The 23,782-nt window shown below is 40.9% G+C and overlaps 1 protein-coding gene across 13 annotated transcripts in view; it reads right to left on the bottom strand.

Moving 5' to 3' along the window:
• The window catches only part of KIF16B (kinesin family member 16B), a 314,911-nt gene that overhangs the window by 245,644 nt on the left and 45,485 nt on the right, over positions 1-23,782 (bottom strand). For 8 of the 13 annotated variants that reach the window (XM_074004743.1, XM_074004741.1, XM_005568308.4 and 5 more), the window contains exons 2-9: positions 23,408-23,477; positions 21,148-21,261; positions 10,600-10,716; positions 7,906-8,003; positions 6,476-6,585; positions 3,014-3,156; positions 1,072-1,240; positions 772-903 (exon numbers count right to left, since the gene is read on the bottom strand). In XM_074004743.1, the coding sequence (XP_073860844.1) occupies positions 772-903; positions 1,072-1,240; positions 3,014-3,156; positions 6,476-6,585; positions 7,906-8,003; positions 10,600-10,716; positions 21,148-21,261; positions 23,408-23,443 (919 nt within the window). In that variant the 5' untranslated portion in view covers positions 23,444-23,477. Of the gene's footprint in view, positions 1-771; positions 904-1,071; positions 1,241-3,013; positions 3,157-6,475; positions 6,586-7,905; positions 8,004-9,826; positions 9,959-10,599; positions 10,717-21,147; positions 21,262-22,445; positions 22,547-23,407; positions 23,478-23,782 lie in introns of those variants that run through there. The other 5 variants (XM_074004744.1, XM_005568306.5, XM_074004740.1 and 2 more) reach the window with 3 other exon arrangements.

Genomic DNA, 23,782 nt, shown 5'->3' with positions numbered 1-23,782 from the left:
ATGTTTTGAAAAGGGTCACAAATCAATCCATTCTCTTCTTAAAGCTTGGTTAATCTTACCCACCTCCACCACCACCACTCAACTTTAAGGCTGAGGTGACAATACAAATGCATGTGGGTGTACAATCCAGGGTAAATCCCGTGGCTCCACAGTTAGCACATGGCATGAGGCATGGGAAGGGCATGAAGAGAGGGGAAGGGAAGAGGAAAGAGAGGAAGAGGGAAGGGAAAGTAGAGTCAGAAAGGAAACAAGTCCTGACTTCTCCCAAGCAATTATCTCCCCTTTCTACATTTGTTCTCTATTCTGCTTCTTTCAGCTATTGGCTGAAATATAGACATAAAGCATATTACTGTTATCACTACTTGTTTTATGCATTGGGCTTTTTTTCCCCTCCCAATTCTTACTTTGAAATTCCACATTTACTGCCTTAAATAAAAAAACAAAGTTGGGTTATTTTTACTTTCTGTTCCTATGATTTTTCTCCTATGAGTTAAGTTTCTACCTTATACTTTAAGCAAAGAAAAGCTGAAAAGTCTTCCTGCATGTTATCACAGCTTCCAAAATATGGCAAGGTGATATAACAGCTAATGATGATACTATAGACTGAGTCATAGCAGGATCACAGAAGGTGATTTTCTTCAAGATAGAAAAACCATTACTTTTTTAAGATGTAAAAGGTGCTATTTCCTAATAAGACACTTTAAAGTTAAATATTTACAGTTAATTCACAGAAAATATTGTATGCTCAGAAAAGTAACTTAAAACGCTTACTGGCAATCATGATAGTTTTAGAGTTTCCTCCAAGGCTATCTTTTAACAACCAAGTCAACACAGAATCCCTGTAAGGCACAAAAACTGGCTTCTTCTTTGCAAGAGTGTTTGTGGCATCCTGAGATAAATCGGCTATGAAAAGGAAGAAAAAAAGGGGAAAAAGGACAATTAGTGAAATTTTTTTTCCTCTACTTTTGCTTCATAAAACCTTGAAGATATTACCTCAGTTTGCAACACAAATGTTACACATGAGGAAAAAGAGGAGGAAAAAGAGGAGGCGGGAGCCAGGCGTAAGCATACCTAAGGCAGAAATGACGTTCCCCAGAGTCACGAGGGACTTGTTAATATTTCCCCCTTCCTTTAGCCTAACCCCGGTGGCTCCAGTGGCATCTGCACGCTCACTTCCGGCAAGATCAACCAAGTGGATCTTACTGACGGTTTCACATGGCATTTCAGAATCAAATTTAGCCTGTAGTAAAATAAAAAAGTAAAATTGAAGAGGTGCAAAGGGCCCTGATGTTGCTGATGATACAAATTCTAATTATTTTCCACTCCTCACTGAGATCTCTCAGGGCAACTATCTTTCAGTTTTGTTGTTTTATTGACCTTCATACTGATTATAGAAACTTCTCACATTTAATCCAGTGCAACAGAAGTTACTGTATATGATTCTTAAACTTTCTGAAGAATCTTTCCATTCTCAACAAAGCCCTGCTGAATCAGGCTGTGGAAAGAACAGAAAATTAGGCACTGAGTGGCACTCAGCAGAGAAATGTAAGTAAACAAACAATAACTTTTATTCTCATCTAGAATCCCAGCCTTCCAAGAACAAAAGCTTTCCAAAATATGATCAACATAGACAAGTACAGAAAAGAACATTCAACCATTATCGGATGTTAAAACATCTTGTTGCACAGATTATTTTTTCAGTGTCACATCTTAAATACTATATTCCTTGCTTCTGAATTCTACCAAAATTTTATGTTCACAAAGACTTCTGATCTATGTGTTACATTTTGAACCAAAATGCCCCCCAAATTACCATATTTTTATAGAAATATAAACCTATTAGAAATGAGAGATGGTGGCCAGGCCCAGCAGCTTATACCTGTGATCCCAGCACTTTGGGAGGCCAAGCTGGGAGGATCGCTTGAGCCTAGGAGTTCAAGACCAGCCTCGGCAACATAGTGAGACATCATCTCTAGAAAAAACTTAAAAAAAAAAATTAGCTGGGCGTGATGTTGTGCACCTGTAGTCCCAGCTCCCTGGAAAGCTGAGGTGGGAGATCGTTTGAGCCCAGAAGGTTGAGACTGCAGTGAGCCATGATCACAACACTGCACTCTAGCCTGGGCAACAGAGTGAAATCACGTGTCAAAATAAAAAATAAAAAAAATTAGAGATGGTCATATGCTAATCAGGCACTAACCAGAAAGCAGGAGAAAAACCAATCAACTTGAGTAAATCAAAAGGAAAGGTCTAACAGAAGATTAAGATATGGAGAATTTAAGGCAAGTTGTTCTGACTGGCCTTAGACAATTCATTTTCTTGCTCTTTGATCTCCCTCATTAATAAAATGCTGCCTCTTTGTATCTGATGTGTCCAACTGTTAACGCAGATGAGGACATCCCCAAGTTCCTAGCATACACTTAGACCCTGACAGGACACTTCATTTTTGCATTCATCTATTCTACTGGCCTCAGTGTTAAAATATTTACCCTCAATAATTTCCACAGATGTTCAAGATGCTCTCAACCTCTTGATCATAATGAATTCTTGCATTAGTACTTATAAATATTCGCTGCCCTTTAATATCACTCTAATAATCATAATCAACACGGCAAGGTGAGTGCCATGGAGCGGTAATGGGTAATGCACTGCACTGAGCTACTCACCTTGGCTTCCAGCTGGTCTGACTCACAATCCATTATATCCCACAGAGTTTGCAACAATGAAAACTTTTGCTTAATTAAGCACAGAGCAAGTTGTTTTATGTCTAGAACAGGGTGGAAGCCTGCTAAGTATTTCTTAAGGGTACACATCAGGATATTTCAAATTACTGTGATTGTAACCACAGAGAAACTCAGCACACAGCACATGTTCAACTCTAATTAACAAGAAAATGACAGTCAGTCACCTTTACCTGCTGCTGCTCCTGGTTCAACAATGATCGGTCCTCAGCTGGTGCTAATCAGCAAGTAAAGACCTCAGGGATGGAGCCAGCCGGGCCTGCAGCTGCCCTTACCTGAGTGAACTTGATGGTGAAGATGGCATGAGACCTGCTGCTGACGTCGTTCATCCCAGTCGCTGCGGTGGTCCGGTTGATATTACCCGCATCCATAAGTTCTTCTACGTCAGCATAATTCTGTACTAAATGTTTGGATAAATCTGAAAAAAAAAAAAAAAGGAAGGGGTGAAGAAATCCCCCTTATAGAAAATGGAATACAAAATTGCCCTCTATGAAATAATACACAACTCTAAAATCTGCTGACCTGTCTGAAGACCTCACTTGTCTCTCTAGGGCGGTGGTATGTAACACAGACCTGGGAGCTGGGTGGCTGGGGTCGAATCCCAGCTCTGCTGCTTACTAGCTGTGGCCTTACATAGTTATAGACAAGCTGCTTCACCTCACTGTGCCTCAGTTACCTCATGTGATCATGTGTACCTACCACATAAGGCCACGGTCCCCAACTTTTTCGACACCTGAGATCAGTTTCATGGAAGGTCATTTTTCCACGGATGAGGGGTAGGGGGAACAGATTCAGGATGAACTTGTTCCACACCTCAGATCATAAGGCATTAGTTATATTCTCATTAGGAGCATGCCACCTAGGTCTGTCATACGTGCAGTTCAGAATAGAGTTCGTGCTCCTATGAGAATCTAATGCTGCCACTGATCTGACAGGAGGCAGAACTCAGGTAGCAATGCTCGCTCCCTGGCTGTTCACCTCCTACTGTGCAGCCCACTTCCTAATAGGATATGGATCAGTACCAGTCTGCAGCCCAGGAGTTAGGGGCCTCTGACATAAGGTATTTAAGATAAAGGTTAGCTATTATATTATCATCAACCTCATTAACATTAGTCATAGCACATAGAAGAAAAATGAAAAAGCACTGCCTCCATGCAAAACCCAATGGCATTTTTTAAATCGTTTAAAAACATTGTTTCATTAACTTTTCTGGAACATTCATATGGTTCTAAAGTCAAAGGCTACACACTTACACTGTGTAAAGGGTCCCTGTCCCTATGCTATAGCTCCCCACTTCCCCTTCTGTCAGGGAACCAAACGTTACATACCCTTCTAGAAATAACCTATACATATACAAGCAATCATATTTATCTAGAACTATCTTTCCCCCTTACATACAAATGGTAGCATACCATAAGCATTAGTTTGCACCCTGCTTTTAAATGGAATAATACATTAAAGAACATTCTATATCAGTTAAGGTGTTTCCTCATTCATTTTTATGGCTGCAGGGGATTGAATCATATGCATGTACCATGACCAATTTAACCATGGAGACTACAGAAGTTGTTCATATTTTGTTTCCAATTATAAGTAATGCTGCTACAAATAGTCTGGCACATAAGTCTTTTCAAATGCCTATCAATGTTTATACAGAATAAATTCTTAAAGGTGGAATTTCTAGACAGTTAAAATTTTGATAACAATTGCAAAATTGTTCTCCATATAGGGCAATTTACACCCAGCAGTAGCAAGGTATAAGAGTGCTTGTCTCCCAGCATCCTCCACAATACTGTCTTATCAGGATTATTTACATCTGCCAAAGATGGGTGACAAATGTTACCTCCAAGTATTTTTATTTTGTTTTTCTCTTAGTATGAGTGAGGCTAAGCATTCCTTCCTGCATTTAAAAATCATCTGTATTTCCATTTCTATGAACAGCCTAGTCATACATATTCTTTGTTCATTTTTCTACTTGGTTGTTGAATCTGTCCTTACTGATTTATAGGAGTTCTTTATATAGCAGAAAAATAAGTCCTTTGTCTAAAACTTGAATTCAAAATATTTTTCCTATTTTGTAATTAAGCTTTTTACTTTGCTTACAGTGTTTCTGTCAAGCATGATGTTTTATTTTGCTATTCTTTGTTTAACCATTTCTAATTTAACATTGTTTATTTTACGGTTTCTGAGTTTTAAGTTAGGTTTTTAAAAGCCTTCTTTCCTCCAGGTTTCTGGAAAAAACAATTAACTCACGGATTTTTATAGTTATTTTATTATTTAATATTTTTACACTTAAATCTTCAGTCTAGTTACCATTTATCCTGGTGTAAAACTGAGTTGTGGTACCAATTTACTTTTTTCTCCTCCTAGACAGCTTAATAATCCCTCCAATAATTTCCCTAAGGTTTGAATAGCACATTGATTATAAACTAAATTCTCCTAAGTATCTAGGTCAGATTCTGGATGTTTGCCCTCTTTTGTTATTCTGTCTCTTCATCCATCAGTTTTATATGTTTTAACATGTGATAAGACACTTGTCAGAAAACATGAAGGCATGAGTTAGGCTAAAAACTCTTAACAGTAATAGCTATACCACATGCCCATAGAACAACTGCATACTGGCACACCTTGCTTTGCTTTGGGCATACAAGGCAAAAGTTTAAGTGGAAATTTATTAAAATACAGATGGGCCGGGCATGGTGGCTCATGCCTGTAATCCCAGTACTTTGGGAGGCCAAGGCGGGTGGATCACGAGGTCAGGAGTTCAAGACCAGCCTGGCCAAGATGGTGAAACACTGTCTCTACCAAAAATACAAAAATTAGCCAGCTACAGTGGCAGACGCCTGTAATCCCAGTTACTCAGGAGGCTGAGGCAGAGAAGTGCTTGAACTCAGGGGGCGGAGCTTGTAGTGAGCCGAGATCACACCACTGCACTCCAGCCTGGGCGACAGAGTGAGACTTTGTCCCAAAAGAAAAAAAAAAAAAAAGAATACAGATGGGGTCCTGTTGTATCTCCCAGTAAAAGAAGGCAACCAAAACCAGGAAGAACTTTAAACCTGTGCCCAGTTCTGTCCTGCATCCACAGAGACACAAATGAAGAACATGAAAGCATGTCTCTACGTGTGATTCCTGCAGGCCAGCCATTCTAAGTTGCCTTATACAGAGGAGGTAAGATCAGCTTCATTAAGAGGACAGTTTTAAATCCAGCCGATTCTTAAATAATTAGCAAAGGCCAATTCTGTACTCATCATTGCTTGTGTTATTCCTCACAACTGACTGTGCCACGACTAGCGTATCACAACATAGATGCCGAAACCCACAGAGGAAATCCTCCAAACACACTTCCTAAGAGGCAAGAGGTTCAGAATATCTTTATTGTCATATATCACCATTAGGGTCAGTAAAGATACACTGCAAAAATGCAGTGCCATTTAGAGAGACAGATTGCAGGTTTGCTTAGCTTACCTTACATTTGGAAAAGAAAATTCCAGAGATTTCTTAAAAACAGAGGAAATCTATTGGTAAGCCTTATAAAATCAGCAAATGGCCAGTGAAGTAGAAATTCACTAACTGAACATCATGTAGTGACAGTTCACGTCATTCTTACTCTAACAAAATTCCAAAATTAAAATTAAATAAATTTTTAAAAGCTCACCATTATGCTGCATTTTTTCTTTGAAAGTGTTATTTTTACATAGATCGCAAAACGAATATGGCTGTGAAATATCTACTCTTACCCTCAACATAAGGGCCTTCTTTGGGATGCTCACGGACTCTCAAATTGAAGGTTTTAGATGACTTCCGCCGAAGTAGATCTCTCACACGTTCGTTATAAATTTCTAAGTAACTAAAAATTTTAAATAAAATTGAATTTAGAAAAATGATTTCAGACATTAACATCAGTAACAACACATAACAACACATAACAGCAGCAACCTGCTAACATAAATGGCAACAGCAGCAGTTACTATTTACAAGTGGTGACTATGTATCAGGTACGATGAGTCCTCACTTAAGGTCATTGACAGGTTCTTGGAAAGTGCAACTTTAAGGGAAAGGACATACAGTGGGTCCTCAAATAACACTGCTTCCTTCAACATCGTGTTGCTATAATGTTGATAAGAAAAAGAACTGGTTTCATTAAATGTTGTTTCACTTAAAGTCAAGATTTCTAAGAATGTATCAAGAAATGACATTAGGTCAGGGGTGGGGGCTCACGCCTGTAATCCTAACAGTTTGGGAGGCCGAGGCAGATGGATCACTTGAGGTCAGAAGTTCGAGACCAGCCTGACCAACATGGTGAAACCCCATCCCTACTAAAAATACAAAAATTAGCCAGGCGTGGTAATAGATGCCTGTAATCCCAGCTACTTGGGAGGCTGAGGCAGGAGAATCACTTGAACCTGGGAGGTGGAGGTTGCAATGAGCCAAGAGCATGCCACTGTACTCCAGCCTGGGCGACAGAGTGAGACTCCATCTCAAAAAAAAAAAAAGGAAGTGACATTAAGTAAGGACTTACTGTACCATGCTAAGCACTAGACATGGATTATTTCATTGAATTCCTACAATACACAGAGATAAGTACCACTACTATCCTCATTTTATAGGTTAGGCAAGGGAGGTTTAGTGTGATTCAAATAACTTGTCCAAGACCACACAGCAGTCAAGTAGGTGTAAAAACCCTACATTGCCATATCTGTGTCTGTCCTTGAAACTACCAAAGAGACTGGCTCCCCTCACAGGTTTAATTTCAAGGAGGAAAAAGCACCTCAACCACTCAGATTTACTCATAGGTTAGATTTATAGTGATCCAGCCAAGATAAAGAATAATATAAACCTTACTAAGCTAAAAGAATGAGGCAAGTAATTGGGCATACACTTAAAAGTCAGCAGCTCACTCCATTTGAGATGAACATCCCACATTAGTTTCTGACCAAGCTGTTATTTCTACCAGCTCCCAAATCCTTATCCAAACTATACCCAAGAAAATCACTAAAAACTTATGTGTTTTAAGCTTTATCCCCAAACCATGATCACAGGAGGGGAAAAGGGAAGACTTTTTCTTTAGGAATCTAAAGACCTTATCCATTTCCAGCACCTAAATGCAAGCCAACCAGCACTGACTCTAATAAAGCTCACACTCGGTTACTCAGGCCACAGGCCCTACCTGACTTCAGTTCGAAAAGAAGCTTCATCCCATCTGGTGGTTTCATTTATCCGACTGAAGAGCCCTTCACAGATCCGAGGTATTAAGCCAGAATCTCCCTGCAATGGGAAGGACTAATGTCACAGCTGTCACTCAAAATAAAAGCAACTGATGATTGAATCTGCAATTCGCTGGTGCGAACTTAGACTCAAGTGGCCTGTATGCCAACCCCTGGCCTACCACGGCCCACGCCATATACCCCCTCCAGGGCTGCTTTCTACTCTATGAAATGAGATGATTGAGGCTTCTGATTTATACATGCTGGGACTCTGATAATATATGGTCATCAGTTGTTAGTTAAATCATGGCTTACGAACAAGGAAACTTAATCTCTAACATTTAAATAAGACAGTCTATAACTGTACAATAAATGTTAAAAATATATGCTCAAATGACCAAGGTAGGTGAAATACACACCAGGCAAAAAAAAAAAAACAAACAAACAAGAAAAACTTAGTAATCCCCATGGCAGTTAATAATTGTCCTAAAAACTTAGGTAACAAGACCACATTAAAATCCATGCTTGCCGGGTGCAGTGGCTCAGCCTTTAATCCCAGCACTTTGGGAGGCCGAGGCGGGTGGATCACCTGAGATCAGGAGTTCGAGACCAGCCTGGCCAACATGATGAAACCTTGTCTCTACTAAAAATACAAATATTAGCCAGGTGTGGTGGCACATGCCTGTAATCCCAGCTACTGGGTAGGCTGAGGCAGGAGAATCGCTTGAACCTGGGAGGCGGAGGTTGCGCCATTGCATTCCAGCCTAGGCAACAAGAGCAAAAATCCGTTTTAAAAAAAAAAAAAAAAACACCACATGCTATGTCCCTACTTTGATAGCTAACCCCTACCATAGCCTTCCTCGATGGAAAATTTTAATACACCATATTATTTATACAATGTGGGTGTAACATTCAATAATATTTATGTTTCAGTCAGCCTTAAAAAGCTGATGAACCTCAGAATATAGTAAAAATCAGGCAAAATGATCTTGCTAGGAAATCAAGGCAGAGCATCAACGCTTTCTTGTCACGCTCCCTCCCTACCTTCACTCAACCCCCATGCCCAAAAACTAAAAGACGGCATGACTGTGTTCAGAGATTGTTTTTTCTTTGTACCATTAAATCAGTACTAATTCTTAACAAGGAAAAATAAGTCTTACATCATATTTTTGGTTCTTACTTTAAAATGAAGGATACCCAAGCAGCACTCAACTGTAAGATCAGAGAAAAACACTTGTAATCTGTGAGTGCTTTATAAATATTTGACTTATATAAAATAGTTACTAGGGAATCAACATACAAATTTCACTTTTAGAAGTTTACTTTTTTTCCCAAAGATACAGTAGGAAAGGAGGAACTGAGAAGTAATGATAAAAGGAAATGTGAAACTCTCGAAATTAGCTGTTTGTTCCTCTCATTTGTTCTTCCCTTTTCAGATTGAGAACTTGCCGAACAACACTGATTGACTTCTTGTGTAAAGGAAAAGCCTGGATGTAAGCAGTGAGGTTACATGTCCTGAAATAATTTATTCTGGAAAGTTCTGTTTTCTAACACATGACTTCCATGAACCTCCAAACCTTCAGCATTAAAGACATCACATGTCTGCCAGCAGGAAACCCTCAATTATCTTCCACTAGTGTCTCTACATCTCGACCATGCCACAGGTTTGGCAGGCAATGAACAGAGCTTTCATTAAGAAATAAGAAAAAAAAAAAAAAAAAAAAAACAGGCCAGGCACAGTGGCTCACGCCTGTAATCCCAGCACTTTGGGAGGCCAAGGCGGGTGGATCATCTAAGGTCAGGAGCTCAAGACCAGCCTGGCCAACATGGTGAAACCCCATCTCTACTAAAAATACAAAATTAGCCAGGCGTGATGATGCGCACCTGTAATCTATTTGGGAGGCTGAGGCAGGAGAATCGCTTGAAACCAGGAGGCAGAGCTTGCAATGAGCCGAGATCGTGCCACTGCACTCCAGTCTGGGCGACAGAGTGAGACTCCATCTCAAAAAAAAAAAAAAAAAGAGAAAACAGAAGAATGATCTAAATCTGGAGAAAACACAGAACAAGAAAGTTCTTGCAATAATTCCTAGTTTTTAATCCTCTGTATTTTGGGGCAAGTATAACATTAATATCAGTTAACTTACATAGCTTATAAAACTGCATACGGTGTGTTTACAAATATGTAAACTCTATATAAACTATATAATTCTAACTTTTTAATGTATTTTCAGGATTTATGTAGTACCTTTCTATCAAAGAGTTAGAATTTTTTTTACATTTTACTTGGGGAAAAATGTTTTGAATAATTTTAAAAAGAACAGACTTCAGTAATTTTATTCAAACATTGTGTTGGCAGAAAAGAAGAATAAATTACTTATGGGCCCAACACACTTTTTTGATAAGATTATAAGGCCTTTAAAAACAGAAAATGAACAGGGACTTGCATCCATTATTCATGCTTATATACTTAAAATTATTTCTAATTTAAAATCTCTCAAAGGAAATTTAGTCCAACTTATTACTGAGTTTTATCTTATTACTAAAGAATAATCAGAACATGAAAAGTTAGTACAGACCAAATAGATAAAAGAGATCATTCTACCAGTGCAGAGAAAGATAATGAGAAATTTCCTTCCCACACAGTATAAACAACGTACAGAATTTCCCATCATAGTGTATGACTTTCCAGATCCAGTCTGCCCATATGCAAAGACACAAGCATTATAACCTTCAAATGCAGACTTCACGACGTCTGTGCCGAGGGTTTTGAAAACCTGAAAGCCAAAAAGAACACACAAAAGATACAATTAGCATAGATTTTAATAAAAGCCCCTTCAGTGTTGACAATGTTCTTGAATGATACTTTCAGCTCTTAAGGATTAGACCATATAAATAAATCACTGCAGAACCATTTACAACAACATATGTATATACCACAGTTTTCAATCATAAATAAACTTTTTAAGCAAACAAAAAGCAGCCCCATCCTCTTTCCTACTTAAGTTTACCAAAAAATATCCTGAAGTATAAAAATGTAAACAAGGCAAAGTGACAATCATGTTTAGAAGCAAAGACTATTTTAAAGCATCATGATTAGCCATTCACAATTATATAAATATATAAAGCTATTCATTCTATCAGAGCTTCCAGAAACAAAATATTCAAAACCTGAAGGTCACAGCAGACAGAAATTCCTGCCCAAACCAAGCCAAATCAATGCCTTCATTTTAAGGGTCCAGCTACTCATCAAAATCAACCTCTGGAGGTGCTCATGGAGCTGAGTGATGGGTGGGTGCAGATGAAGCTTGGGTGGCTGGGCTCCCCCATGTCAGTGTCCAGGTGCTTTTTCCTATTTGGACATTTGCCCAGGATGGAAAAGGCAGGGGGACAAGCTGTGTGGGGCCAGGGTGGGGGTCACACCTACAATGGCCTGAGTCCACGTCCAACATTCCACATAATTACAATTTGGATAGTGAAAGGAGGTGAAGTACAAATGCTTCACCCAGACAACTGATGGTAAATGAAGGAAATCAAGGTTCAAAATCTTCTTAGTTATAGCCAGCTGGAAAGAGACAACAAAAGCTTTCATGTAGTCTCCTGTCCCCTCAGCCCAGCACACTGAGGGCAGATAAAGTATCTCCCTGCTTCAAAAGGTAGGCACAACAGCCGCTGAGGAGATGCCAAAAGGGAAGCTCACTCAGCTTCAGGTGAAGGGCTCCTCTGTGGTGTCACCACCGTCCAAAGTGGGGCCTCAGCATCCCTACAAGAGCATTCAGTCTACGACTGACACCTCATCAGCCAACTCATGGGACCCAGAAGGATTGACCAAAGAGTCATCACCAGCTACTGCCAAACCAAGAGCAGCAGGTCCCAAACTTTGCAGCACATTACAACCACTTGGGAAGCCTGGAAAAGTCCAACGGCCAGGCCGGTAACGCAGCCCAATTAAGTATGAATCTAAGGGAGTGTGAACCTAGGAATCCATTCTTCTAAACTCCCTATGTGATTTCAAAGCATGGCAACATTTGAGGAGTGACCTAGAGCACTCACATCTGCCAGTCAGCGCAGGCAGTACAGAGACCCTGCGTGGAGGCCAGATTCCCATTAGGATGTGCACACGGCCCACATCAGTGCGGACATATGAAGACAACATCCCTCAGGCCACAACACCCACACCCTAGACAGGGCCGATAAACCTGGCCATCTGCATCTCAGCTCCACCTCAACCATCCCTGCTGATAACACAGCCTGTCATCCAAGGACAAGATGAAAATACAGCCAACTGGACCTCAGCTGTCTTCAGATCCATCTTCCCACTGACTTCTACAGACTTTGTTTCCTCAGCCTCATCAGTAAAAGATTTCAACAAACTGTCATTTCAATTGAGTCATTTCCACAACTTGCCAGTCTCACTCATTCTGAGTTAATTCTTAACCATTTTAGCTTTAAGAGCTGACAGTGTTCGATCTTGCTCTCAAATTCTGACGACTTACTCAAGTCTCAACCATAATGGCAGCTCACACTTACTCCGGTCTTTCTAAACCCTTTCGTGTGTTCATGTATAATTCTCATCAAAACACTACAGGCTGAGTAGTGTTACAAGACCCATTTTTCAGATGAGGAAGCCGAAGGGGGAGAGGCCAGGTAACTGGGCACACACCAGGGAGTGCCAGAGCTGGGACTGCATCCAGGACTTTCTTACCACTGTGATGTGTCCTCTTCCCACACCCCCGAAGGCAACAACCAGGCCCCAATCCTACCTTGAAGGGCCCCTCCCCAATCTTCTCTTAAGAAGCAAAAGTCAGGAACCCCAGGGGCACTCAGGACTCCAGACCACCAGTTGGAGTCTTATTTTCACCAACGTATATGGAATATGAGTAAAAACTAAATATTTCCCCAATTCTCTCAGATTAAACAAAACACAAAAGGCAAATATCATTTTTTTATGAATTCACTAGTAAGGAAAAAAGTCATCTAAACACTTCTCAAAGAATAAAGAAGGATCTTTTCTCATAGTTTGGCCTGGGACTAAACCAAAGTCATGAAAAATATCACATTTAAACCAAACCCAAAGGTTTTCAGAATAAAATTATTTCCTAGGGTTAAAATCTATGCCTACCACTATGCTATTACTTCATTGCCCAGAAAGTTAACACAGGCGGTTTTCCAATTCAGTGGATCAGCGGGGTTTGGTTTCGGGGAGACATGACTGCAAAGGGGTCTAGAAAATCCAGGTCTGGAGGCGCAGAGACCCTGGGCTGGCTCAGTCTCAGCCTCACTCTCAGTGGGTCTCGAAAAACCCACCCAAATTTGGTGCCATGACCTGGAAAAGCAGCCGGCACTGCCTTCATCTCTCCAGGGGTCTTGGCAAGGAAATCGAGATACCCCCCTCACAGCTCCCACAGAGGATGCACCAAGCACTGCCCCCACGACCAAGGTAGGAAGGAGGGCCTGCTTTATGAGACTGACAACCGCTCTTCCCTGCTGGCATCAGAACCTGGCTGGCCTGGTTGCCTGAAACCCACCTTGCTGCCTGTCAGAGCACAGACTTGAAAGCTGATTTCCTGAGTAATCCAAGGCATCACTGGGGCCTCACTTGAGGGGAACTGCCCACAAGAGGGCACTGTTAAAACAAAGACGCGCTCATCGGGCATGTCAACTGGGAAATGTTAGGTTTCAAGTTTCTCCTGGGTTGAATTAAGGAACAGGTTGTGTGAGATCAAAGCCTCCCTTTGGAGTTTTGAAGAACCATTAAGAAAAGCAGACCTTGTTTAATCGTCTTTAATTCACATGACTGTAGATTTAAGTTGCTCATTGATTTTCTAATTCTAAAATTAATTTGGGAGAAAAAATATTAATGGTCATCTTACTTGGTATTTGTTCAAGGTTAAGGGAAACTTGAACTATAGTAGTAGACACGATATATTTTCTAAATATGCCTTTACATTCAAATCACACACACACACACACACAGACACACACACACCCCACACACACCATGCTACACTCGCATCTTCCCCTATTTATAGCAGGGATGCGACCTGTCAGCCATTTCCTGTGCCTGATCCATCTGTCATCGAGAACACACCACTCCTTCTCATCCACATCCTTAAGACCTTCCAGTGGCATCTCCAGCACCCTATACAACAGCCCCATGGTCCAACTCTGCTACTATTAAAAGTCAATTAGGTCTACAAACCTGAGCAAGTTCCTTAAGCTTACTGAATCTCTTCAACAAAGAAAAGTAGAGTTAAAATTTAACACATTTGATTCCTGTGAGGATTAAACAAGATAGAACATATGAACACCAAGCAGAGTTTCTGACACCAATAGAATTTCACCAACATCAGTTTATCTTTCCTCTCCCAGGCCTTCTTTCAGACCAGGCACCACCTCTCTCTGTGAGGCTCCCATTCTCATCACTGCTATTCCTTCCTACTTTTTCCTAATTTTTTAAGAGACAGGGTCTCGCTATGTTGCCCAGGCTGGACTTGTCCTGGCCTCAAGCAATCCTCCCGCCTCAGCTCCCCAAGTAGCTGGGACTACAAGTGCGCAACGCTGCACCCAGCTCCTGTTTTTCCCAGATGTTTGATTCAGTATCTTCTGGATACAGTCGCTCCAGTCCTCCAACTTTAACATTTACACTGTCTCAGAAAGCCAACTTCCTCCACAAACCATTTACAAACAGACTACATTTCTCAAATGTTAAGGTGCACACAGAGAACTGGGGATCTTGCTAAAAACAATTCAGATCTAATTCAGTAGGTCTTGGAATAGGTCCTGAGATTTCACATTTCTAACAAGTTCCCAGGCAGTACTGATGATTCTGGTGCATGGACACATTTCAAGCTGCAAGAAACAAGTACTTTTGGTGGCTGGCAAGATGGCCAAATAGGAACAGCTTTGGTCTGCAGCTCCCAGTGAGATCAATGCAGAAGGCAGGTGATGTCTGGATTTTCAATTGAGGTACTGGCTGGCTCATCTCACTGGGACTGGCTAGACAGTGGGTGCAGCCCACGGAGGGTGAACAGATGCAGGGTTGAAAACAGCCTCACCCAGAAAGTGCAAGGGGTTGGAGAACTCCCTCCCCTCGCCAAGGGAAGCCATGAGGGACTGTGCCATGAAGAACAGTGCATTCCGGCCCAAATATTATGCTTTTCCCACGGTCTTCACAACTCGCAGACCAGGAGATTCCTTCGGGTGCCTATACCACCAGGGTCCCGCGTTTCAAGCACAAAAGTGGGCAGCTGTTTGGGCAGACACCAAGCTAGCTGCAGGAGGTTTTTTTTTTTTTTTTTCATACCCCAGTGGCGCCTGGAACACCAGAGAGACAGAACTGCTCACTCCCCTGGAAAGGAACCTGAAGCCAGGGAGCCAACTGGTCTAGCTCAGTGGATCCCATCCCCACAGAGTCCAGAAAGCAAAGATCCACTGGCTTGAAATTCTCGCTGCCAGCACTGCAGTCTGAAGTGGACCTGGGATGTTCGAGCTTAGTGGGTGGTAGGGCACCCACCATTACTGAGGCTTTGAGTAGGCGGTTTGCCCCTCACAGTGTAAACAAAGTTGCCAGGAAGTTCGAGCTGAGCGGAGCCCACCACAGCTTGGCAAAGCCCCGTAGCCAGACTGCCTCTCTAGATTTCTCCTCTCTGGGCAGGGCATCTCTGAAAGAAAGGCAGCAGCCCAGTCAGGCGCTTACAGATAAAACTCCCATTTTCCTGGGACAGAGCACCTGGTGGAAGGGGTGGCTGTGGGCGCAGCTTCAGCAGACTTAAACGTTCCTACCTGCCAGGTCTGAAGAGACCAGCAGATCTCCCAGCACAGCGCTCGCGCTCTGCTAAGGGACAGACTGCCTCCTCGGGTGAGTCCCTGACCCCCATGCCTCCTGACATCTCCCAGCAGGGGCTGACAGACACCTCATACAGGAGAGCTCCGGTTGGCATCTGGTGGGTGTCCCTCTGGGACAAAGCTTCCAGAGGAAGGAACAGGCAGCAACCTTTGCTGTTCTGCAGCCTCCGCTGGTGATACCCAGGCAAACAGGGTCTGGAGTGGACCTCCAGGAAACTCCAGGAGACCTGCAGCAGAGGGGCCTGACTGTTAGAAGGAAAACAAACAAACAGAAAGAAATATCATCAACATCAGAAAAAGGACATCCACACAAAGGTCACCAACATCAAAGACCAAAGGTAGATAAATCCACAAAGATGAGGAAAAACCAGTGCAAAAAGGCTGAAAATTCACAAAACCAGAATGCTGCTTCTCCTCCAAAGAATTACAACTCCTTGCCAGCAAGGAAACAAAACTGGATGGAGAATGAGTTTGATGAATTGACAGAAGCAGGCTTCAGAAGGTGGGAAATAACAAACTCCTCGGAGCTAGAGAAGCATGTTCTAACCCAATACAAGGAAGCTAAGAATCTTGAAAAAGGGTTAGACGAATTACTAACTAGAATAACCAGTTTTAAGAAGAACACAAAAGACCTGATGGAGCTCAAAAACACAGCACAAGGACTTCATAAAGCATACACAGGTATTAATAGCCAAACAGATCAAGCAGAAGAAAGGATATCAGAGATTGAAGATCAACTTAATGAAACAAAGCATGAAGACAAGATTAGAGAAAAAGGAATGAACGGAGCCTCCAAGAAATATGGGACTATGTGAAAAGACCAAACCTCCGTTTGATTGGTGTACCTCAAAGTGATGGGGAGAATGGAACCAAGTTGGAAAACACTCGTCAGGCTATTATCCAGGAGAACTTCCCCAACCTAGCAAGACAGGCCAACATTCAAAATCAGGAAATACAGAGAACACCACAAAGATACTCCTCGAGTAGAGCAAAACTCAAGACACATAATCGTCAGATTCACCAAGGTAGAAATGAAGGAAAAAGTGGTAAGGGCAGCCAGAGAGAAATATCGGGTTACCCACAAAGGGAAGCCCATCAGACTAACAGTGAATCTCTCGGCAGAAACCCTACAAGCCAGAAGAGAGTGGGGGCCAATATTCAACATCCTTAAAGAAAAGAATTTTCAACCCAGAATTTCATATCCAGCCAAACTAACCTTCATAAGCAAAGGAGAAATAAAATCCTTTACAGACAAGCAAATGCTGAGATTTTGCCACCACTAGGCCTGCCTTACAAGAGCTCCTGAAGGAAGCACTAACTATGGAAAGGAAAAACCGGTACCAGCCACTGCAAAAACATACAGAATTGTAAAGACCATCAATACTGTGAAGAAACTGCATCAACTAACGGGCAAAATAACCAGCTACCATCATATACACATAACAATATTAACCTTATATATAAACAGGCTAAATGCCCCAATTAAAAGACACAGACTGGCATTTTAAATTAGATAAAGAGTCAAGACCCATTGGTGTGCTGTAGCTGTATTCAGGAGACCCATCTCATGTGCAAAGACACACAAAGGCTCAAAATAAAGGGATAGAAGAATATTTACCAAGCAAATGGAAAGCAAAAAAAAAAAGCAGGGGTTGCAATCCTAATCTCTGATAAAACAGACTTTAAGCCAACAAAGATCAAAAATTAAAAAGAAAGGCGTTACATAATGGTAAAGGGACAAATGCAACAAGGAGAGCTAACTATCCTAAATAGATATGCACCCAATACAGGAGCACCCAGATTCATAAAGCAAGTTCTTAGAGATCTACAAAGAGACTTAGACTCCCACACAATAATAGTGGGAGACTTTAACACCCCACTGTCAATATTAGACAGATCAACAAGACAGAAAATTAACAAGGATATTCAGGACTTGAACTCATCTCTGGACCAAACGGGACTAATAGACATCTACAGAACTCTCCACCCCAAATCAACAGAACATACATTCTTCTTTGCACCACATCACACTTACTCTAAAATTGACCACATAATTGGAAGTAAAACACTCCTCAGCAAATGCAAAGGAATGGAAATCATAACAAACAGTCTCTCAGACCACACTGCAATCAAATTAGAACTCAGTATTGAGAAACTCACTCAAAACTTCACTACATGGAAACTGAACAATCCATCACGTAAACAGAACCAATGACAAAAACCACATGATTATCTCAATAGATGCAGAAAAGGCCTTCGATAAAATTCAACACACCTTCATACTAAAAATTCTCAATAAACTAGGTCTTGATGGAAGGGATCTCAAAATAATAAGAGCTGTTTATGACAAACCCACAGCCAATATCATACTGAATGGGCAAAAGCTGGAAGCATTCCCTTTGAAAACCGGCACAAGACAAGGATGGCCTCTCTCACCACTCCTATTCAACATAGTGTTGGAAGTTCTGGCTTGGGCAATCAGGCAGGAGAAAGAAATAAAGGGTATTCAATTAGGAAAACAGGAAGTCAAATTGTCCCTGTTTGTAGATGACATGACTGTATATTTAGAAAACCCCATCATCTCAGCCCAAAATCTCCTTAAGCTGATAAGCCACTTCAGCAAACTCTCAGGATACAAAATCAATGTGCAAAAATCACAAGCATTCCCATACACCAATAACAGACAAACAGAGAGCCAAATCATGAGTGAACTCCCATTCACAATTGCTACGAAGAGAATACAATACCTAGGAATCCAACTTACAAGGGATATGAAGGACCTCTTCAAGGAGAAGTACAAACCACTGCTCAAGGAAATAAGAGAGGGCACAAACAAATGGAAAAACATTCCATGCTCATGGATAGAAGAATCAATATTGTGAAAATGGTCACACTGCCCAAAGTAATTTATAGATTCAATGCTATCCCCCTCAAGCTACCATTGACTTTCTTGACAGAATTAGAAAAAACTATTTTAAATTTCATATGGAACCAAAACACAGACCATACAGCCAAAACAATCCTAAGCAAAAAGAACAAAGCTGGAAGCATCACACTGCCTGACTTCAAATTCTACTACAAGGCTACAGTAACAAAACAGCAAGGTACTGGTATCAAAACAGAGATATAGACAAATGGAACAGAACAGAGGCCACAGAAATAACGCCACCCATCTGATCTTTGACAACCTGACAAAAAACAAGCAATGGGGAAAGGATTCCCTATTTAATAAATAATGTCGGGAAAACTGGCTAGCCATATGCAGAAAATGGAAACTGGATCCCTACCTTACGCCTTATACAAAAATCAATTCAAGATGGATTAAAGACTTAAACGTAAGACCTAAGACCATAAAAACCCTAGAAGAAAACCTAGGCAATACCATTCAGGACATAGGCATGGGCAAAGACTTCATAACTAAAACACCAAAAGCAATGGCAACAAAAGCCAAAATTGACAAATGGGATCTAATTAAACTAAAGAGCTTCTGCACAGCAAAAAAACTATCATCAGAGTGAACAGGCAACCTACAGAATAGGAGAAAATTTTTGCAATCTATCCATCTGACAAAGGGCTAATATCCAGAATCTACAAGGAACTTAAATTTACAAGAAAAAAACAAACAACCCCATCAAAAAGTAGGCAAAGGATATGAACAGACACTTCTCAAAAGAAGACATTTATGCAGCCAACAAACATATGAAAAAAAGCTCATCATCACTGGTCATTAGAGAAACGCAAATCAAAACCACAACGAGATACCATCTCACGCCAGTTAGAATGGTGATCATTAAAAAGGAAACAACAGATGCTGGAGAAGATGTGGAGAAATAGGAACGCTTTTATACTGTTAGTGGGAGTGCAAATTATTTCAACCATTGTGGAAGACAGTGTGGCAATTCCTCAAGGATCTAGAACCAGAAATACCATTTGACCCAGCAATCCCATTACTGGGTATATACCCAAAAGATTATATATCATTCTACTATAAAGACACATGCACACGTATGTTTATTGCAGCACTATTCACAATAGCAAAGACTTGGAACCAACCCAAATGCCCATCAATGATAGACTGGATAATGTGGCACATATACACCATGGAATACTATGCAGCCATTAAAAAGGATGAGTTCATGTTCTTTGCAGGGACATGGATGAAGCTGGAAACCATCATTCTCAGCAAACTAACACAGGAACAGAAAACCAAACACCAGATGTTCTCACTCAAAAGTGGGAGCTGAACTATGAGAACACATAGACACAGTGAGGGGAATGTCACACACCAGGGCCTGTCAGTGGGTAGGGGGTTAGAGGAGGGATAGCATTAAAATGTAGATGTCAGGTTGATGGGTGCAGCAAACCACCATGGCACGTGTATACCTATTTAACAAATCTGGACGTTCTGCACATGTATCCCAGAACTTAAAGTATAATTTAAAAAAAAAAAAAGAAAGAAAGAAACAAGTACTTTTTCATGCCCTACTTTTCGAGATGCCATTGCATGGATTACAACCCAGGCCAGGCAGGACAGGAATTCTTAACCCCATTTTAACATATGGAGACCTAAAGCAATGTATCTAAAGAAGCTGTCAACAAGCCAGGAAGAGGCCCAGTGATGAAGCCTGCGTTTTTCCTTCTATACTGGTGCTCCCCATTTCTAACCACACTCTGCTCAAATACCTGGCTTTTCCCCAGCCAGAGAAATATACTGGTCCCTCTGCTCACCTGAAATGTCTACATCAGTGTCTTGATAGGCTTCTGCGGGTACCTTTGTGTCTGTTCTTACCTGTCCACTTCACATCTACATTTTAGCCCTTAAAAGCCTGCAGGCCAGGTTTCTCGGACAAATTCCAGCATCATTCTAGATTCTAGAAAGATTCTGAATGAAACATTCTTTCTTTCTAGAATCCACTCTAAAACCTGTAATGATCCACATAAGCTGGGAACACATGACTTGGGTTTGAGGTTTCCTCCTAAATCTCCACACTGAATAGCATTCAAGGTTAAGTGGCTTTTTTATTGGGCTTAGCAGCATACACATTTCCCCCCAGAAATGCTTTCTATGTAGAGCTCCTTCTAAACAGGAACCATATCCAGGTTTTGAAACAAATTAAAAATTATCATCATTATGCTCAAAAGTGGAAAAAAAAAAATCAACCTTTTCAGAAGTGAATTCTTCTCAGGCTTAAATAAATACTCCTAAATAACACTCAGAACGTTAAGTTAGCAAAGGCTAATTTTACATAAAAATTACATTCAGAAGGAAATTGGCAAGATATTTTAAAGTATTTTAGGGTAGGCATGTTTTTCTCAATGTGAAAATAAATCAACATAAATATTTTGAAAATATCATATACCATTTCTTGTGAAACATAATCTGGGCTTTTCGTATCAGCAGAATAAAAAGAAAAGTCATAGGTGAAGGTCTTGGTCCGTTCTCTTCCTGAGTCCCCAGTGCCTCCTTCTGGTATCTAGAAAGAAATGATTAGGATAATAATAATAATGTAAAAAGCACTGCCATTTGACCCAAACTTCCATGGTTCTATGCTGACTAAAAAGCATTTCATTCCTGCTGGCTTCTCTAAAACAATAAATAAATAAAATTGAAATATGAACTAAACTCCTTATAGCAATCCAAGCTGTCTGTCATACGACCCAAGAATACTATTCTGACCTTTTTTTTCCACGATTAACTCCTAAGAACCCAACACCCCAGCCAGACTGTTTTTCCAGCTTCAGTGACTTCTATTTACTGTTCCCTCCACCTAAATCCACCAGAGTTGGGCTTTGCACAACTACGAGGGTGGTATTCACATAGATCATGGTAAGATTGGCACCTTCTAGAGCTGTATGATTTGGTGGTCTCATTGAAAATTCCAGGTCAGACGTCTCCTCTTTCATGACACTTCCCTTGGACACTGCATGGAGAAGTAATTTCTCCTACCTCCGACAGCCTAGACTCTTCCAGGACACACCATATTGTGAGTTTATTGTAGGTGTTTGCATGTATCTTGTCCCCCTTGCTATATGCTTAAAGTACACCCCAAAACCATGTTTTAAAATCTTCATATGCTCCCAAAGTCTGTTTATTGGACATATGCTGAATCACTTCAATGAGCACCATATTTTCCACGATTCACATATTATAAAAAAAATTATGATTCTTATGAAAACACTAAAAGTCTGGGCATCTATTCTGGTTACTGAAACATCAGATGATAAAATGTTTATAAAACTCAAAAAGCAACAGAGTAATCGAAGAAAACAGATTAATGCACAAAGAAAGGAGACTCATCCAGGGTCAGCGGCCTTTTACCAAAGTACTGTGAGCATAGAAAGGCACATGAAGGAAAGACAAGGTAATTACCAGCAGGGAATGGACAAGTGACAACTGGGTAGAAACATGAGAAGATGCGAGAGGCCAAAGGAAGGGAAAGAAGCACCGTGCAGGCCAGACAGAGCTGGAATGCACAAGGGTTGTGCTAAGCAGAGAAAGAAAGGCATCCAGTGGAGAATGCCTCAGGTAAAGGACACCAGTGCCTCAACGGAGGAAATCAAATGGTCCGGAGGCTGCTCAGTTGGAAGATGGGAGCATTTCCCAGCTTCTATCATTGGAGATCAACTCGCACTACTTTGAAATTGGATCTCAAAGTACCCAGTCCTTTGAGCCACGTATTAATAGAAATCTGCTCCTCAGATGTGAACAGGAGATGGATCTGACTTGGCCATGGAGCATCATGTCTCAGAAATCCAGACCTAAAAGTTAATGACAAATATCGAAGGAGAAAGGCAATGAACCCACAAAGTACTTCATTTCTTTCTTTTTTTTTTTTTTTTTAAATTTAAGATGGGATCTTGCTCTGTTGCCCAGCGTGGAGTGCAATGGCATAAACAGGGCTCACTGCAGCCTTGATCTCCCGGGCTCAAGTAATCCTCCTACCTCAGCCTCTCGAGTAGCTAGGACCACAGGTGTGCACCACCGAGTCCGGCTCTGATTTCTTCAATATTAATTTTATACCCCTATTACCCTCCTCAGTGAAAAGCATTCAGTGCCCTTTAAAAATTTCCTAACTAAATAAACAAACAGGATATTTTAAGTGCCAAAGGAGAAACCTGCCATCTTGAAAATATTTTTTAACTTTTTTTTCCATAAAAGAAATTTGGTGATTTTTTTTTAATCTTTCCTGAGTTTTGAATAATAATACCAGTTCTTCTTCAAGGATTACCAAACATGATTATTTTCGTTAAAAAATAGAAAAAATCTAGGGGCAAAGCTTATTTAATGTTCACAGAACACAGTCAATTGCCAGGCTAAGTCCCTACTACGAGGACACAAGATGAAAATGCCCGAATCTGGGATAGACTCAGGAGCTCCTGGACCAGAGCAACGGCTTGGATTTGGCTTCCAGATCAAATAAAGCCAGGGATGGGAAAGGAAACAGGATCAACTCTTCTGCTTCAAGACTGAGCCCAAGCCAGGTGCAAGCTGACGTGGCTAACTGCACTGGAAAGGAGGGTGTGGAAACAGCAGACAGGCTTTATTTCCCCGTAAGTCATCCCCACAGTAAAGCAATCATGGGGCTCTTAGAACTTAAGCAAGGCCAGGTCACTACTTGCCTTTAAGTTTGTGATTGTTGTTTTGCTTTTCTCCATCTGAATAATGAACTTTGCCTCCAAGTCCTTTTCCCTGCAACACAAATAATTCAGTAGTGGTTAGAAGAGAAAAGATTATTAAAAACAAAACAAAACTAAACCCATTTGTTTAATTTACTTTTTACATGAGTTTATTTTTCAATGGCATCTGAGGAGGAATCCCGGACACCACTCCTTCCAAAACCTTACTAATATAACATGAAGATATGAAAAATGATGCCACCATCAACAATTATGACTGATACAGTGTGTTGTTAAACCCTGAAAGAATTTCCAATTGTAAGCCAAAGGAAGAGTAAATAACAGACACCACAATGGGCCAAGACTCACCAAAAAAAA

This window comes from Macaca fascicularis, chromosome 10 (assembly GCF_037993035.2).
Source record: "Macaca fascicularis isolate 582-1 chromosome 10, T2T-MFA8v1.1".
NCBI lineage: Eukaryota > Metazoa > Chordata > Mammalia > Primates > Cercopithecidae > Macaca > Macaca fascicularis.
The sequence above is the reverse complement of the archived record's forward strand: the minus strand, read 5'-3'. Positions and strand labels throughout refer to the sequence as shown.